This window comes from Helobdella robusta (genome assembly GCF_000326865.2).
Source record: "Helobdella robusta unplaced genomic scaffold HELROscaffold_7, whole genome shotgun sequence".
Lineage (NCBI taxonomy): Eukaryota > Metazoa > Annelida > Clitellata > Rhynchobdellida > Glossiphoniidae > Helobdella > Helobdella robusta.
This window is the reverse complement of record NW_008705398.1, coordinates 1,723,931-1,740,498: the sequence shown is the minus strand read 5'-3', so window position 1 is coordinate 1,740,498 and position 16,568 is coordinate 1,723,931. Positions and strand designations below refer to the sequence as shown.

Sequence of the window (16,568 nt, the reverse complement as noted above, 5' to 3'; positions counted from 1 at the left end):
CATTCGAGCAACTTGTTGAATTCGGCATCAGATACGAACAACTCCATAAATTCTTTTGGATTAAAACTAGTTTTTTTATTAAAATAAAGATATTTTAAAACTGCAGCCTGTATAATATGCAGATAAGTATAGCCAAGTCTTTGCTGTATGTTGCTTTGTTGTTGATTATTGATGATAAAAGTGAGTTGTGAACATTTCAACATGATTTTATCCTCATATATGTCATCATAACCATAAAATAAATTATACGATCACCATTATCACCTTTATAATTATCCACAATATCGTCAGTAGCATCTTCAACACCATGCTCATCGTTATCATAACACCATGAAGATCATCCTCATCATCATCGAACTTTCCACAGCGTCCATGAGTTCCACACCTTCGAATCGTCATCAGCAGGAACATGCCATCCCAATGGTCACGTCAGCGTTCCAGATGGAATGCAATTGTTACAAACAACAGGAACATCAGCAGTTAAATCAACAACAACAACTACCCCCACAACAACAACAACAACAACAACAACAACAACCTGACCAGCAACATCTTCAGCACCATTTGCAGACCAAAATTTTCAAGCTTGACTACGCAAACTGCAACAACAAACAAGTCAGCATTTGTTGCAGAAAAAAACAAACAACAACGACAAAGACATCAGTAATAACATCAGAAACATCAACAACAACCTTGTCACCAGCAACATCAAAATCAACAACAACATCCCCCACAACAAGTACTACCAACACTACGATTACAATGTCACACGTCAACTCCGACTTGTGTTGTATCCGAAGGTACGGGCGTGAATTCCCAGCAAATGTAGAGGCGTGTGTCATTAACGAGGACCAAATTGTTACCCTCGTCACACAACTGATGAACTTCAATGATTTAAGAATTGGTCGAAATGCTGGGAATTCCTCTTCCGTGAAACACCATGATGACTTTTGGAGGTGTTAGACGTATGAGTGGGCGGATCTACGATTGGGTGGATCGGTGTTGGTCGTTTACTGTGAAATGAAAATGTTTGTATGGAGCGGAATAGGTGACGTTTTTTGCTTGTTTAAATTCACTTCACAATAATTTTATTCTCCGGATGTAATGTTTTTATCATAAATACTGACCTACGTGCAGTCTAAATTAAACATTTTTATAATAGATAAATAAATACATATAGTCCGGATATGACATTCTTTTAATAAATACATATGGTTTGGATATGGCGTTTCGATTTTCATACAGACCAGATATAACATATTTATAATGAAATCCCACATAGTCCGGATTTAATAGAAAGCCTCCTCATCTTTGTCCCCATTCTCATCCTTTTCCTGGCATGTTACTCCTCCAGGAATTATGTGAACAATCTGCTCAAAAACTTCAGGGAGATGTTCCAGATCCGACCGAGACAAACTGAAAGTGAAATTTTTCATTCGTTACTTTCGGTTTCGTATTCGTGGATATATCTATTGCGATGTTTCGCAATTGTTTAATGTGGACATGCTGGATATCCTGCTTGGTGTTTGTTTCAACATTTTTTTAAGTATTTTCGTTTAGTTTAGTTTTTAACTGGAGTTTTATTTGGCATCTTGATTTCATTACGATGTTAGTGAATGGATGTTAAGATATTTCATTACACATAAAAAATTTTTTGTAAGAATTTTTGGTAATTTACATATAAAATGATTCATCGAAAAATAATTTTATGTTTGATGTACATTCATTTGTTTACTTTACTACCCAAAACAGCAAATATTTCGCTAAGGGACTGTCAACCGCACAATCTTTCAGTACCGCCCTCACCACCATCTTCTTCAGCGTCGCCATCACCAACACCTAGATTTTCCTACCTACCATTTCTCGTCCCACAACCACCACCCTACCAAAGCATTTTTCCACAACCCCCACCATCAGACCAGCTCTCCAGTTATTCTACATTAAACAAAGTAAAAAACACAAATGTCCCAAAAAATTCACAAAAATCGCAAGAAGGACCGCCGAGTGTAGCTGGGGTAGAGGGATCTGCCAACGACGCTGTCGAGGCATTGCCGCCAAACAACACTACATGTCAACAATGTTGCCAACATTTCCAGCAGAGTTGTCAACAATCATCCGCCAATACGCAACAGCCACAACAAATCGTCATTCGCATACCTCCAGCCCTGACAAATGCACACAATTTTGTGAGTAAAAATTTAAAAAAGATACAAAATAAGTTGATTTCTTCTGTCCAGCAAGCTGTTCTGACGCAACAGCAGCAGCCGCAGCCACCAATACAGCAACCACAACAGCATCTACCTCTGCACCAGCAACAACATCTTCCAATGCATCAACTCAGTTCCACTTAATCTCAACAGCAACTAAATAGCATGCAAAGTACTTCGAGACCATGTACCTCGTATAGATAGACAACACTGGATGTCATTTTAATTTCGTGACTATTCAGTTATGAAAGGTTTTTTTTACGATGGTGCAAAATCATCATATCTTCTATTATTTAGCAATAAATTAGTAATAATTTCATCACTGTTTTGATAACTTCTTTGATGATATCGTTAAATAAAATGTATTACGTTCGTTTATTTATAGGCATTGATAAGCGTGTTAAAGTTATCATTTGAAATACATTATATGGTTTTAAAATATAATGAATAGAATGAGAATGTCAGGGTTAGGTAATCGTTTTGTTCATTTCATCAAGTACTCAAATAATGAATGATTGGCGAGTATCAAGTTGTTACGAGTAAGAGAAGTCGGACAAATAGTATTCGGCAAGTTTTCATTTTTCTATTTATATGCCTATCAAAAAATGATAGGCAGTGCTCTCAACGTGTGAGTGTTATCAACTGTTTAACTAACGAAATTACACTTCCAGTTATGCTTATAAATATTTATAAAAACTAGATTCACTGACATTCATATTGGGAAGATGTGTATTAAATGACTTATAGTTAATAGGACGGTAAACATAGCATTCAATTAATATTAAGCACTTCGCTTTCTACCTGCCTCCAATAATAACCTTAATAAAGCAAACAGAGATACATTATTGCAACTGAATTCTTCACTGCGTGCTTCCGATTGCATTCATGTTTCATGCCACACTTCTAATAACACATTATCGGAACGCATAATATATATATAACTTATGTAGGATTGGTTATTGTAACTCGCTCTACTATGGCCTTCCTGATTCTAAACTCTATCCTTTAAGTAAAGCTTTCAACTCAGCTGCTCGTCTAGTTGTTCGTGCCCCTTTCTTTTCTCATATATCTCCATATCTTGTTCCCTTGTACTGGTTACCTATAAAATATAAATAATTTTTGAAATTTGCACATTTTATGTATAATTCTCAATCTAAAATATTTTCTAAATACTTAGATATATAAATCGAACTTAAACGCGCTGGTTTACGATCGTCTTCTTCTTCTTCTCGCTTCTTCCTAACTCGTGTTAAACATTCTTTTGCTAAATCTGCTTTTGCTTTTTTTGTTTTTTTTTTCTTTGGAACTTTTTACCTCCTTCTCTGACTACTTCTCCATCACTTACGAAGTTCAGAGAGGATCTCAAGACCCATCTGTTTGCAAAATTCATTGAGGAGCGCTGTTGAACATCGCGGAAATTGATTGACTGGATTGATTGCATGATTGATTGACTTATATAATTAAGATCATCTAAATTGTTTATTAATTTTTTCTTATATGCAGCGAAAAAATTTTAATAAATTATTTTTAAAAACACTATTTTGAAAAAATATTTATATTTTAGATAAGACTTGCTTCTTTTAAAGACTACAAAATTTATTGTAATACTGAAAGAAAATGAATTGAACTGCCCATTAACTCAATGATTGAATGTTTTGGGAGTTTGTTGAATGTTTCCAAATGAAAAGAACCTGATGCTTGAACGTTTGAATTGCTCTGTAAAGCTTCGTGTAGGCTAAATAAATATTAAATGAACAGATTATAGTATTCAGAATAACAAAACAATTTTTTTAGATTAGCCTTTTATTCTAACATTGGAGCTGCGAAGGTGCACCATCCTTTCATGCCTTAATTACCTCAGCAATATTAACATAATGAACGAATGAATGAGTGAATGAATGAAATATTTCATTTGACTTTTTAAAAAAACATTAAATAAAATAAGGTCGAGGATAACTGTGGAGTCGTACACAGCCAGCTTCTTCTTCTTTCTCGTGCCTTATCCTTTCAGGACATTGGCGACCATCGACCTCCACAAAACCCGATCTTTAACGCTTTGTAAGAGTTGAAATGTGGTGATATTCAACAAACGACACAAAGACTTCACGAATGTTGTTCGTTGTTGACCGCGATCTCTTCTCCCTGCAATCTTTCCAGCCAGCTTAAGAACAAAATATACACTTTATTCGAGAATTTTCAGCCTCCTTTCTGTTCAAGATAAATAAAAATTTTAAATTAAATTAATAAAGATACCTATCCAAGCTTGCTAAGAGCATTAACTTGCGGGATTGCTCTTCTTCATCTAAATCGTTCGTCACATGACATTCAGTAAAACATCGATAAAGCCGAGCCGGAGATGGGGTACAAGACACATCACTTGCACCTATACAGCGGCCTACCAAAACTTTTTAAACCCTCCAAATTCTCAGCGTGGCTAACTTCATTCTGTTCAATTCACATCGCAATGGGCTTCTGGTTAGAATTTGTGCACGAACCATGCCGTACAATTTTTAAGAACATTTTATTGATTCATTAAATGCAGCCATAATAGATTTATATACACAAAACTTCTACACATGTACCATTAACATAGACCACGGTTACATTTCAACTAATTACAAATGTTTAACGTTCAATAATGAATAAATGGAAATAAATAATCTGAAACCAAACCTATATAAGATAGAGGAACCTTTGTACAATATGAAAAATTACAAGTCTCGTCTTGTCGCAGTGCAACATGCTTCACAGCGTAAACAGACAACACACAACAACAGAAAACTTGGATGAATGAATTACTTCATCATGCTTTCACAACATAAGGTCACACACACACATTACACACACACACACAAACACACGCACGCACACAAACATACACGTACACGCACACATCTATCAACCACTAAAACAACATCAGTTAATTAATTAATTCATCCATTAATTCACTTAATCCTTGAATCAAATCAATTAATTAATGAGATCAGATGTTCCAAAAGAACTGCTTATCAAGTTTAATCCCTAAAATGTTGAGAGCCCTGTGATAAAATTAAGCAAAAACCATCAGCGTCATTATCACCGACAACATACACCAAAGAACGTCATCCACTCAAAATGCCACCAAAACCAAACTTTTCTTATGGTGCTAGATTATTCATTATTTTGTCTTTACGTGTGCGTATGTTGTATGTGTGTGTGAGTGTGTGTTGTATGTGTGTGTGTGTGTTTGTGTGTGTGTGTTGTATATGTGTGTGTTGTATGCGTGTGTGTTGTGTTGTATGTGTGTAAACATGTGTTGGTGTGTTGTGTGTGTTTATACACGTGAGTTTGTAGGTGCATACATAGGTTCGAGTTGTAAAAAAAAACACACATGACGCATTAATTATAAAATAAAATAGTATAATTTTATATAAGAAAAACAATTAATTATAATGCGTCAGTGATTGGAAAGAAAAACAAAATAAAATAATAAATAATAATATAATATAATAATAATAGGAACAACAGATGTAAAATTAACAACACCAAAAATACTAATAGTAACAAACGGTATGTTAATTAATAATTTTTTATTTGCTGACATTTGGAAATAATAATAAATTTGTGAACGAAATAAGATAAATAAATGAATAAATTATATGGAAACGAGTGTATCAATCAATCGCTCAATCGCTCAATCGCTCAATCAATCAATCGCTCAATCAATCGCTCAATCAATCGCTCAATCAATCGCTCAATCAATCGCTCAATCAATCGCTCAATCAATCAATCAATCAATCAATCAATCAATCAATCAAATCAACCAATGTATCAATCAACCAATCAATCATTCCCTAACTAATCAATCAATTAACCGATTAACTAGTCATTAATCCAATTAACACGCTGTCTTTGAAATTACAAATCCCTTGTTATTGTCATTCAATTAACGTTCAGTTAAACTAATTAATTATAATTAGTTATAATTATTTATAATTATTTTGAACGTTGGGGTACGCCCTCCTCTGGCCATACTTAAGTGGCTGCTGTGTGATGTGCTGCGGCGGGTAGAGCTGCTGAAGTTCTGCCGGGTTGAACATGAGAGGGAGCATCGAAGGCTGGCCCTGACCGCCCTCTCCTGTTGACTGTAATGAAATAATTTCAATCATGTTTCACCATCAAAAAATTAACTAATTCTCAGTTCTATGTAATCAAAAACAAGCTTTAGTTAGGCGTGAGTTGTATAGGTAGATATGACAGACGCCATTCATATAAAATACCTGGTCAGTGTTTCTGATAGATTGGTCGTAATTGTTGCTGAGTTGTTCGTGTTGTTGTGATTGAATGTTGAGCTGTTGTTTCTGCTGTTGGTACTGAAAATTATAGTGCTGTTGTTGTTGCTGATGTTGTTGCTGTTGTTGTTGTTGCTGCTGCTGTTGTTGTTGTTGTTGCTGCTGATGTTGTTGTTGTTGATGTTGTTGCTGCTGATGTTGTTGTTGTTGATACTGTTGATCATATTGCTGATGTTGAGAAAATTGTTGTTGGAATTGTTGTTGAAACTGTTGATGTTGTTGATAATTTTGTTGGTGGTGTTGCGAATGATTGTGCTGATGAGGTTGTTGTTGCTGTGCTGAGTGAGAATCTGAGGCAGGCTGGTGATTTTGTTGTGTAGCGAGTTGTTGAGTGGGAGTAGTCGTTTTATGTTCTTCATTATCAGCAGCTTCACTGTTCTGCTGTTGTTGTTGAGATGAATCATCCTTCTCTATGATGGCTGGAATTTCAAAAATAACAAATCGGACAAATTAAATAAACCGATTTTTTCAAAATAAGAAAAAAAATATATAAAAAAAAATCACAGACACTGTAAAACCATACGGACGTACAACCACAAAGTAAAATTTATTAACATCAAACCACCTAAAGGAAACAAACAAATTACAATCCAGGTAACCTGCAGGTGTGAATATGTTAGCTGGTACACTGGCAGATTTCGGTAGGATGTGCAACAGTGATTCTGCACTTGCTGGCAGGGGCTTCATGGACTTGCCCAACACATCCACGTACTGCCCTCTAGCGCCTTCATTTGAAATTTCAATGAACTTTTTTTCACAGTTTGATTTATTACTTGTTTTATAGCCAGACATTTTAACAGAACTTTTTTATGGCTGCAAAAAATATTACAAGCAAGGATACACGTGTAAGCAAGTTGTTTGAAAGCGACAAATAATTACAATTATAAAAACTGACTGACTACAAACCTCTTGGTTTGTTTCCTCTGGCAAACCTGTTGGCCGACTGTCCTGTTGACGTCATCGATGTTATGTCAGTTGCTGATAGGTTGGCATCAATGGTGGGGGTGGGGTCAAGGCTTTTTGGGGGAGGAGCCAATTGCTGAGGGTCAGAATCAGATTCCTTTGCTTCCAAATCTACCCATCTGTTCTTCACCGGGTCCCATACAATCTGAATGGAGGAGTGCAAGTGAATCGTCAAAATAATACTAACCCAATCTATGTTGAGGAAAATTTTGATGAAGTTTAATTTGGAAAGTTAACAATACCGATGGTTTTTTATCATCAGGTAGCTTCATCTCTTTGGGCTTCGACTTCATTCCAAAGAAACTCAACCAACCACCTCCGCTGTTCTCCTGTTAAATTCATTTCATTTTCAACTTCGAATGAGAAGAACTCACCAACCGAAGATGGTCCATGAGAGTGATTCAAGTGATTCAACATCAAATTGATAAACGACAGCCGGTTAAACATGGCAACCAACCTTTTTATTTTGCCCTCCAAAAAAGGAGGACTTCTTTTCTTTCCTATCCCTCCCGTCCGGATCATCGACGTCGTCGTTCGGGAATGGGACTTTCTTCCTCGGTTTATCATTCTCCTTAACAATTAAACTCATTTGTTTAAAAAATAAATCTGTAAATAAATAAATAAATTACTAAAAATAATTTTCAATGAAAAAAATAGTTTTTTTAAGTGTTAAGAAAACCCAATAAAAACAGTACATACAGATGATTCAGGCGGCTGGGAGGGCGGTGTAGAAAACTGGACATCCCTGGACGTGTCAGTGGATGACGTGGCGGGAATGCCTGCACCCGAAGACTTCCTCGACACCGTGGAACTCGATGATGTCGTGCGCTCCCTCACGCTCCTTCTTATACTGGCCAGCGTCTGGTTGGTTGGTTAAGATGTTAAAAGTTAGTTGGTTGGTTGGTTGGTTGGTTAAGATGTTAAAAGTTATTTGGTTGGTTGGTTAAGATGTTAAGAGTTAGTTGGTTGGTTGGTTGGTTAAGATGTTAAGAGTTAGTTGGTTGGTTAAGATGTTAAGAGTTAGTTGGTTGATTGGTTGGTTGGTTGGTTAAGATGTTAAGAGTTAGTTGGTTGGTTAAGATGTTAAGAGTTAGTTGGCTGGTTGGTTGGTTAAGATGTTAAGAGTTAGTTGGCTGGTTGGTTGGTTAAGATGTTAAGTGTTAAGATGAATGATCAGTAATGATAATATAAAGTTTCTGAAGTGTAGGGAAAAATTTCCCGGTTGGTCAATTGAAAAGAATTCAAATTCCAATTTATACATAAACTAAATATCATTGCGTGTAGAGTGCAATACAATAACAGAAATAAAAACAGTTTACACAAAAAGCTTAAGCAATGGGACATCTTAAAATGTTAACCGGATTAAGAGGAGAGTTTTGCTGAAGATCGTGTGTTGTTTCTTCAGGGATCTGTCCCATCTCGCCACCACCCAACACAAAGTATGGATGGTGTTGCTGCTGTTGTGGCTGTTGCGGCTGCTGTGGTTTTAGTTGGTGTGGTTGTAGTTGGTGTGGTTGTAGTTGGTGTGGTTGTAGTTGGTGTGGTTGTAGTTGGTGTGGTTGTAGTTGGTGTGGTTGTAGTTGGTGTGAATTTTGTTGAGGCGGCCGATCTAGCTGCTGATTGTGAAAATCTCGTGGCTGCTGATTATCTGATTGGTAATGTTGTTGCTGTTGTTCTTCTTCATGATGTTGTTGTGGGTACTGAGGCTGTTGTTGTTGAAAGTGTTGTTGGCCTTCTTGATGCTGTTGCTGAAGACATTGCAGTTGCATTTGCTGTTGTTGGTCGTACTGTTGAGTCTGATACTGTAGTTGTTCTTCTTGCTTGAGATTTGGTACCTGGATATCTACATTTTTTTAAAAAAAAGGTATAAATATATAATATATAAATCTGAATAATAAGATGAACTACTATAAATTTAAAAAATTCATCTTTCATCTACTAAAACGACAAGAACAAAACTGAAGTGAACGTTATTTTCAGCAACTAGACAGACACAGCTGATACAAAAATCATTGATTTCAAGAATAACCCGCTGGATTTGTTTCACTATGACCGGAGACCAAACTTGCAATACTTTCATTGTGGATAGGAGCAAAAGAGGCATTCTGATTGGCCCATGACTGCTGATTTGCCTCCTGACTGGCTGCCCACTGAGAGACCAGGTTGGAATCTGACCAATTAGAACTCACCGGAACATAGCCTTGACCGTACTGACCACTTCCCCACTGGTGGCCTGCTTATTTTATATTTAAATTAACATGACAACAGCAGGAGAGGAAAGAGTTTAAGATTTTACTCTGAGATAAATATGACAGCATCGAATTAATAACTTTTAGAATTTGATTTCAGAGGAAAACATGAACATGATAGCTAACTCACAAAAACCTCACTAATAATAGAAATTTAGGCGAAATGATGTTTCAACAGAAAGTTGTAAAGGGAGAAGTTTCATCTTAAATAAAAGTAGATACAGATATGCTATGAACAGATGAAGGATGAAGACGAACTGGTAAGCAAAAGTAGACAGGTAGACGGAAAGAGATGGACATGCAGGAAAATTGATAAATAATGAGCACATACCATTTTGAGCATGCAGCATGATGTCCCCCACCTCACTGCTGGCACCAGTTGATGGTACTTGAGGGGAAGCCCGAAGTCCCTGCAAATCTAAACTGCCATCCTTTATGGGTTGTGCATATCATGGTGGGTTGTATTTGTATTGAATGGTAACTAGGATGAAGAACTTGACATAAAAAATGCAGTAAATAATTCCAGCAATTAAATAACTATTGAAATTTATTCATAGATATCACCTAAAAACAAATTGTTAGCGTTATAATACGTCTAGGTGAGGATTTAAGACGAAACTATCGCTCGCCATCGTTGGCCACACTGCACAAATGAAATGAATGGAATTTGGAATAGAGTAGCGAACTGACCCTGATCTTGCAAATGATGTTGTTCAGATTGGTGACCCAGGCAGCAGGCGTTTCAAATGTAGAGCTCTTCTCAGAGTCCCAGATGGACAGACTGGTCGACAGTTGATGGATGAATGAAACGACAGCGGAAGGATAGAGAGAAGGATTGTTGATGATGTTGTTGGCAATGACTTTGGTGTACTTGAAGGCCTCTTCAAAGAGGCCACAGTCAATGAGGCGTGACAGGTAGATGAACTTGTACAAGACAAGTGAAGAGAGGTTGAATTGTGGACTGGAGAGGCTGGTGGCGTACTCATAGATCTCCGTGGCTTGTATCGATATGTTAGTGCAGAACTTCTTGAAAGGTAGGCTGAAATGTTCACCATTAATATGATCATCAGTTGATGATTCAAATATATTGAAGGTATTTCAAAAAAATCCCCGGATGCCGTCTGTGATAAAAAAAACAAACAAACAACCTACCTGTGATTGGAAGCAATGAGAACCAGTTTGGAACTCTTCTCACTGAAGTTGCCAAATGATGATTGTCCGACAAGGTAGCAAAAGTGGGAGGCATAGAGAAGACCTCTTGAAGCTATGAAGGGAACAGATTTATAACACGTGCTCATCACAAACTGGAACAGTTTGCCACTCATCATTCGTCAACAATCATCAATAGAAACGTTTAAAAAGCGATTGAAGCAGCGTCTGTTTGAGCAGGCCTTTGGCGGCCGTGCTGACATTTGTTTATCCGGGCGCCTCTGACGCTATGCATAGGGCACTCTTAAATTACATTATTATTATTATTATTATTATTATTATTACAAACCGCAAAACAAAGTGAGTTAAATTTCTGACATTTCAAAATCACTTTTTAAAAATTTCGAATAAATTACAAAATGGATATCCATTTTGTATCAAATTGTTTAATCAATAATTTGATTCAAGCAACAAGCAGGCCAATTGATAATGACAGAGCAAAACTCACCGAGCTTATCACCAAGATTGATGATATTCTTCCTGACGAAATTATCTTCCAGGGTCGTGTTGGATAGCAGCATAGCCAGGTTCGGTCTCCACTCATCCAATTTGTCATCATACATCTAAAAATATTTTACTCAGCAGTCCATTTGACATTTTCTTAACAATTACATTTCATCTTCTGGATACAAATTAATTTATCTATTTATTCAATTATTCATCTATTTCTTAAAACATAATATAAAAGTATTATTTCACTATAACAATGAAACCATTATAAGTTAGAAAACTGGATTAGCTAAAGTGTAAGTTGACAACCCAAAGGAATTTTTTAAAATGACAAAATAGCATAAGGAATAACTTTGAAACAATAAAATAGCACATTACTGTACAGATGACAACGTCTTTAAAAACTTAATATCAGAACAGGTAACAAAATAACATTGCAGAGGTTGAGAAAGTCTTCAAATTTAGACGAAATAAAATAGAAACAATGTTACAGCATGCATGACATAATTAAAAACTCACAAAATCAGGTGCTCTGCCGATCATAACTTGGTACAGGGTCCGCAATGGGTCATTAATTCTTGCTGACTTGTCTACAAACCTTTCAAAAACATTAAAAATCAGTTATGAGTTGAAGCCATTTCAATAGCAAAACAAAATCAGCTCAGTATAGAAATAATTTAAATCAAAGATTACAACACTATCTCATAAGGTGCTGTTCTATTGAAACAACAAATAGATATCTCCTTCATATTAAGTTTTTTTTACTTATCTCTCTCTTTCTCTTTCTTCTCTCTCTCTCTCTGTTCATCTCTTCTTCTCTCTCTCTCTCTCTTTCTCAAGCATTTTTCAGAGCTATCAACAAAACACAACGCATAGTTATAGAGTGAGGACCTTTCAACATTCAAAGATAGTCAATGCAGTAGATGCTCTGTTCTCATAACCACCAAACAACAACAAAAACAACACACTAATGTGTAGAATAAACATATAAATTTCTTTAAAAGTTGCTAAAAAACAACAACAAAAACGTTATCATGAAAACTAAATAAATGTCAATCGTATATACAAATTTCAAATTGTCTTTACATCATTTCTTGATCAACGAAGAAGCTTCAAAGTAGATGCTACAAAATGATGCATGCATATGATTAAGAACACTAATCATCAACACTAATCAACATTTTTCATAACACATTAATATAACCCACTAACTTGGCCTTAACACTGGCATAAGTCTTGGCATCCATCTCAGAAGCCAAGAAGAGTGCATGTTCCCACAAATCATTCTTTACAGCCCATTCAAGTGCATTCTGTAATGGATAGAATATCTTATTTTTAAAAACAAACCAAAAACTGACCAACCAACTAACCAACTATTCAAAGAATCAACCAACTAACCAACCAACCAACCAATCAACCAATTAATCAATTAAAAAATTAACCAACTAACCAACCAGCCAGCCAGCCAACCAATCAACCAACTAATCAAACAATCAATGACACACTCAGTGGATAACAATTGAATAGTTTTAGCATAAAATAAATGCCTCTAAATATCTATAGTGCTCTAGTCTAATATAGCAAATATACATTGTTACAAGACTCAGTTGATGTAATAGATGATTAGTTAGATGGGTTGAATGATATATCCTGATGAATTAATCCTTTTCAATAGATACAAAACATATAATGGATACAGAAAATATAATGGATACAACTTGAAAACAGGTGAAAATATATATGTATGACACAACAGCGTAAATTAATCATCCCATTACGAAATTCTGTATCAAAGTTCACAATAAAAAATTTTCTTCTCCAAACACGCCACTCCTCAACCCATTAAAATACAAAACAACAACATAAACAACAAAAAAATTTGACTCTGTCTTACATGAAACAAAACATCTCAACAGATTGTAGCTACAAACATTATATACCATAATTTAAGAATAAATGAACAGCCCAGCTTTATCACATATAACTCACTCAAGGGATAAAAATTGCTAATAAAATGAATCTTTTAAATAAACTTTGTGAAAACAAAATTTTTAAGGTTATACATTATTTATTACATTAACTGACTAAATTTGCCTGTAAAACATAACTTGAGCAGATAACTTCATTACTTAATTTATTTTTAAAATTACAGACCTGTTACATTGTACACACATTGAATATATTCTTTTGAAACAAAATAATAGTGCAATAAGCCCGAATTTTACCAAACCTAGAAATAAAGACAATTTATTATAAGCTAATTGCAATCCTTCATTCAAGCATCACTAAGGATAGCTATTGAAATAGACATTATATTATTGCAAAGCCAGTACATTCCGAACCTTTTTTCGACCATAAAGTAGAAGGTCTCGGTACCTAGAGATGACTTGAGTGACATTACTTTGCTGCTGCTGTGGTTGCTGCGGTTGCGACTGTTGGTGCAGTGGTTGTTGGTGTTGTTGCTCCAACTGAGAGTTATCTGCATTCATCACAGTTGATCCCTCGACACAGTTATTAGCATCAGCTTTTGAAGATGTAGATTCAGAGACAAGACAGGCAGAGGAGCTGTAGCTGAAATCTTCAAGCAACAACTCTGATACATTTGTTCTTGGGATCTTCTAAAATGTTTGAGTTATTGAAAATTTAAAAAAATTACTTATTTGAATGTTTATTTATTAACGAACTATAAATATCAAAGATTTGCATAAAAATGCGGCCAAAAATTATCAACTAAATTCTAAACATAAACCTCATGGATTTTGATAAAATCTGTTCAAACAAAACACACACTCACACATGTATACACTACACAGTATGTATTAATAACGACACAACAGCCGAATGTCGCCAAACAGCTGACAACTAACTCCATTCATCTTGACCAGCAGATGCAAGTACTTCCAGAGTAGAACGGCTGACGGTCTGTCAATGATGTCCACATTCTGTGAAACCTTCGAAATTTGATGCTGGCAAAAGTACAAGAGGTCCAGTGTGACATCCTCATCGACCTCACCCCTATCATATGCCGTAACGTGACAAGGTAGGATACAATACGTGAAAATTTTTCAGCAACAAAATAACTTGACACAAATCAAACACGCGCTCATCATCACGTAACCACACAAAAATAAACACTTCAATCATCTGACACAGACCGACCCACACAGTCTCACACCTGATAAGAGGACCAGGAAATTCTTTCATTTCCTTAACTTCCTCTGATTCCACATCATGCACCTGCGTTATGCAGACGTGCGAGGGCCCTCCAATAATCGGGTCACGGGGCATAATTTGAACTAAATGACCTGACCTAGAAAATGACGCCCTGGCGTGGGCAGTGATGTACTTATAAGGTGTGACTCTTCCTCGAGCTGTTTCATTGAAAAAAAAAGTTGGAAAATTACAAATACATTTATTTTTTGCTGAAACTCAGGATATGTAACCAAAAATTAAAAAAATAGAATAAAATAAATGTACGAGATAAAAATAACAAACCACTCGACCTTCAACGGAAAGAATATCTTGAGAAGGACAGCTCATCTGACTGCTCGGTCTGGAACCATGCCGAGACTCTCTGGCAAACTGGTCACTGGTTGGTTGAAAAGCAAGTATGTATGCATTCAATACCTCAGAAAAATAATGTGCATTCATTATTGTGTCCAGTTAACAAAATTAATGTGCATTCAATATTGTGTCAAGTTAATGAAACTAATGGAAACACAGGGTGATGAAATCTTGGCAAACCCATTGTAGAAATGGGTTTGCCAAGATCTCGCAATGCACACCTCTTCTCTTCATGGATTTTTTTTCATGGACTATATTTTTCAACAACTCATAATTTTAACTTATCAAAAGTGCCTTTAAACAAAAGTGCCTGCGATAAAAAAAGGAAAGTCAAAAAACTAGAACGACATCTTTGGGTCATAAAATCTTTGTGCAAACCACAATGACAGAACATTAGCCAATTAATGCAAGACATCCTTATCTTCCAAACCAAGAATGATAAATGGTTAAAAATCTAAAACAGAATGAATACATGGTCAAAGAAAACTAACGCAGCAGTGATGGGATTGAAGACAGGAGAACTACCTCTCGACGATTTCACAGATCGAGATCTTCCGACTACATCCAGCAGGTTTCTAACAAAAATAGTTTATATCGTTAATAACTTTAAAAAATAAACAATTACAATTACAGAAAATTAACAAACTCTCTCTACGATCAAGACAAACAGAATTAACAGACAATCCACCAAAAAACTAGCCAACCTATCTAGCGGTACTGCCTGACCGTAGCTTGCCATCTCTTCATAGAACCCCTTATTGTACTGGGAGGCATTTTTGTAGAAGTCATAATATGGATCAGATAATGATGGGTCCTGTGACATGTGACTAGACATATAGTAGGCCATGTAGTCTGTAGCAATAAAAAATGGTATATGATAATGATTAACCTATAATCACAATGACGATATCACAGACTAATCTTTTGATTCGGGTGTACACAATAAGCCTTCAAACAAAACCAAAATACTGTTTTAAGTGTACAAATAATGTAGCAACATAAAACTTATAATAATAATCAAATCTACCTTTGTAGTATCGTTGCATGGCATCCATGTATATATCCTTATTCATCCATTCATTAGGATATCTGTCATCTGTAATAATGAAAATGAAATGAAATAATTACAATAAACTGCAATAATTATTATAAATTAGGAAAACTGACTGGTAGGATTTAATAATAAATCTTTCTACACTAATTTGCGCGCAATGGCCTGTAAATTCAACTAGAAATAAACTGGCCAATCTGACACAAAATGATTCAACTGAAAAACAATTTAATGATAAATAAATATAAATTGAGTAACCTTGTGTCAAATAATTTAGCAAATTTAATTTGAAAAAATTTAGAAACAATTTAAATGAATAACCTTGTCTTGACCTCGGCCTTTGATATGGATCGAACTGAGAGGATATATTTGTCCCACTGTTGGATGAATATGGATCATCGAACGACCTCGCTCTGTCCATTGCGTTGGAATATGATGACCTGTCAGCTGCATACCTAGTCACATCATCTGGATACCTCATCCGATCATTTGGATACCTCATTCTATCATCAGGGTATCTAGATCTATCATCATCTGGATACCT

The 16,568-nt window shown here is 35.6% G+C and overlaps 3 protein-coding genes across 3 annotated transcripts in view; 1 reads left to right on the top strand and 2 right to left on the bottom strand.

Moving 5' to 3' along the window:
- Positions 1-330: 330 nt before the first annotated feature.
- Positions 331-2,351, top strand: HELRODRAFT_164798 (hypothetical protein; the record flags this gene model as incomplete). Its single annotated transcript, XM_009030760.1, has 4 exons — positions 331-615; positions 704-800; positions 1,297-1,422; positions 1,753-2,351. 4 exons carry the CDS (start codon positions 331-333, stop codon positions 2,349-2,351), a joined length of 1,107 nt encoding a protein of 368 aa, XP_009029008.1.
- Positions 2,352-5,656: 3,305 nt separating this feature from the next.
- Positions 5,657-8,090, bottom strand: HELRODRAFT_189578 (hypothetical protein; the record flags this gene model as incomplete). The annotated part of the gene is made up of 5 exons (XM_009030759.1): positions 5,657-6,331; positions 6,467-6,957; positions 7,138-7,263; positions 7,445-7,646; positions 7,959-8,090. 5 exons carry the CDS (start codon positions 8,088-8,090, stop codon positions 6,173-6,175), a joined length of 1,110 nt encoding a protein of 369 aa, XP_009029007.1. The 3' UTR covers positions 5,657-6,172.
- A 739-nt stretch (positions 8,091-8,829) lies between these two features.
- The window catches only part of HELRODRAFT_164796 (hypothetical protein), a gene marked incomplete at both ends in the record, with an annotated part of 10,377 nt that continues 2,638 nt past the window's right edge, over positions 8,830-16,568 (bottom strand). The window contains 16 exons of the mRNA XM_009030758.1: positions 8,830-9,344; positions 9,531-9,734; positions 10,082-10,181; positions 10,441-10,789; positions 10,903-11,014; positions 11,408-11,522; positions 11,929-12,007; positions 12,622-12,719; positions 13,752-14,027; positions 14,277-14,424; positions 14,585-14,780; positions 14,913-14,998; positions 15,465-15,548; positions 15,678-15,825; positions 16,001-16,069; positions 16,346-16,527. Of these exons, the coding sequence (XP_009029006.1) occupies positions 8,830-9,344; positions 9,531-9,734; positions 10,082-10,181; positions 10,441-10,789; positions 10,903-11,014; positions 11,408-11,522; positions 11,929-12,007; positions 12,622-12,719; positions 13,752-14,027; positions 14,277-14,424; positions 14,585-14,780; positions 14,913-14,998; positions 15,465-15,548; positions 15,678-15,825; positions 16,001-16,069; positions 16,346-16,527 (2,761 nt within the window). The remainder of the gene's footprint in view (positions 9,345-9,530; positions 9,735-10,081; positions 10,182-10,440; positions 10,790-10,902; positions 11,015-11,407; positions 11,523-11,928; positions 12,008-12,621; positions 12,720-13,751; positions 14,028-14,276; positions 14,425-14,584; positions 14,781-14,912; positions 14,999-15,464; positions 15,549-15,677; positions 15,826-16,000; positions 16,070-16,345; positions 16,528-16,568) is intronic.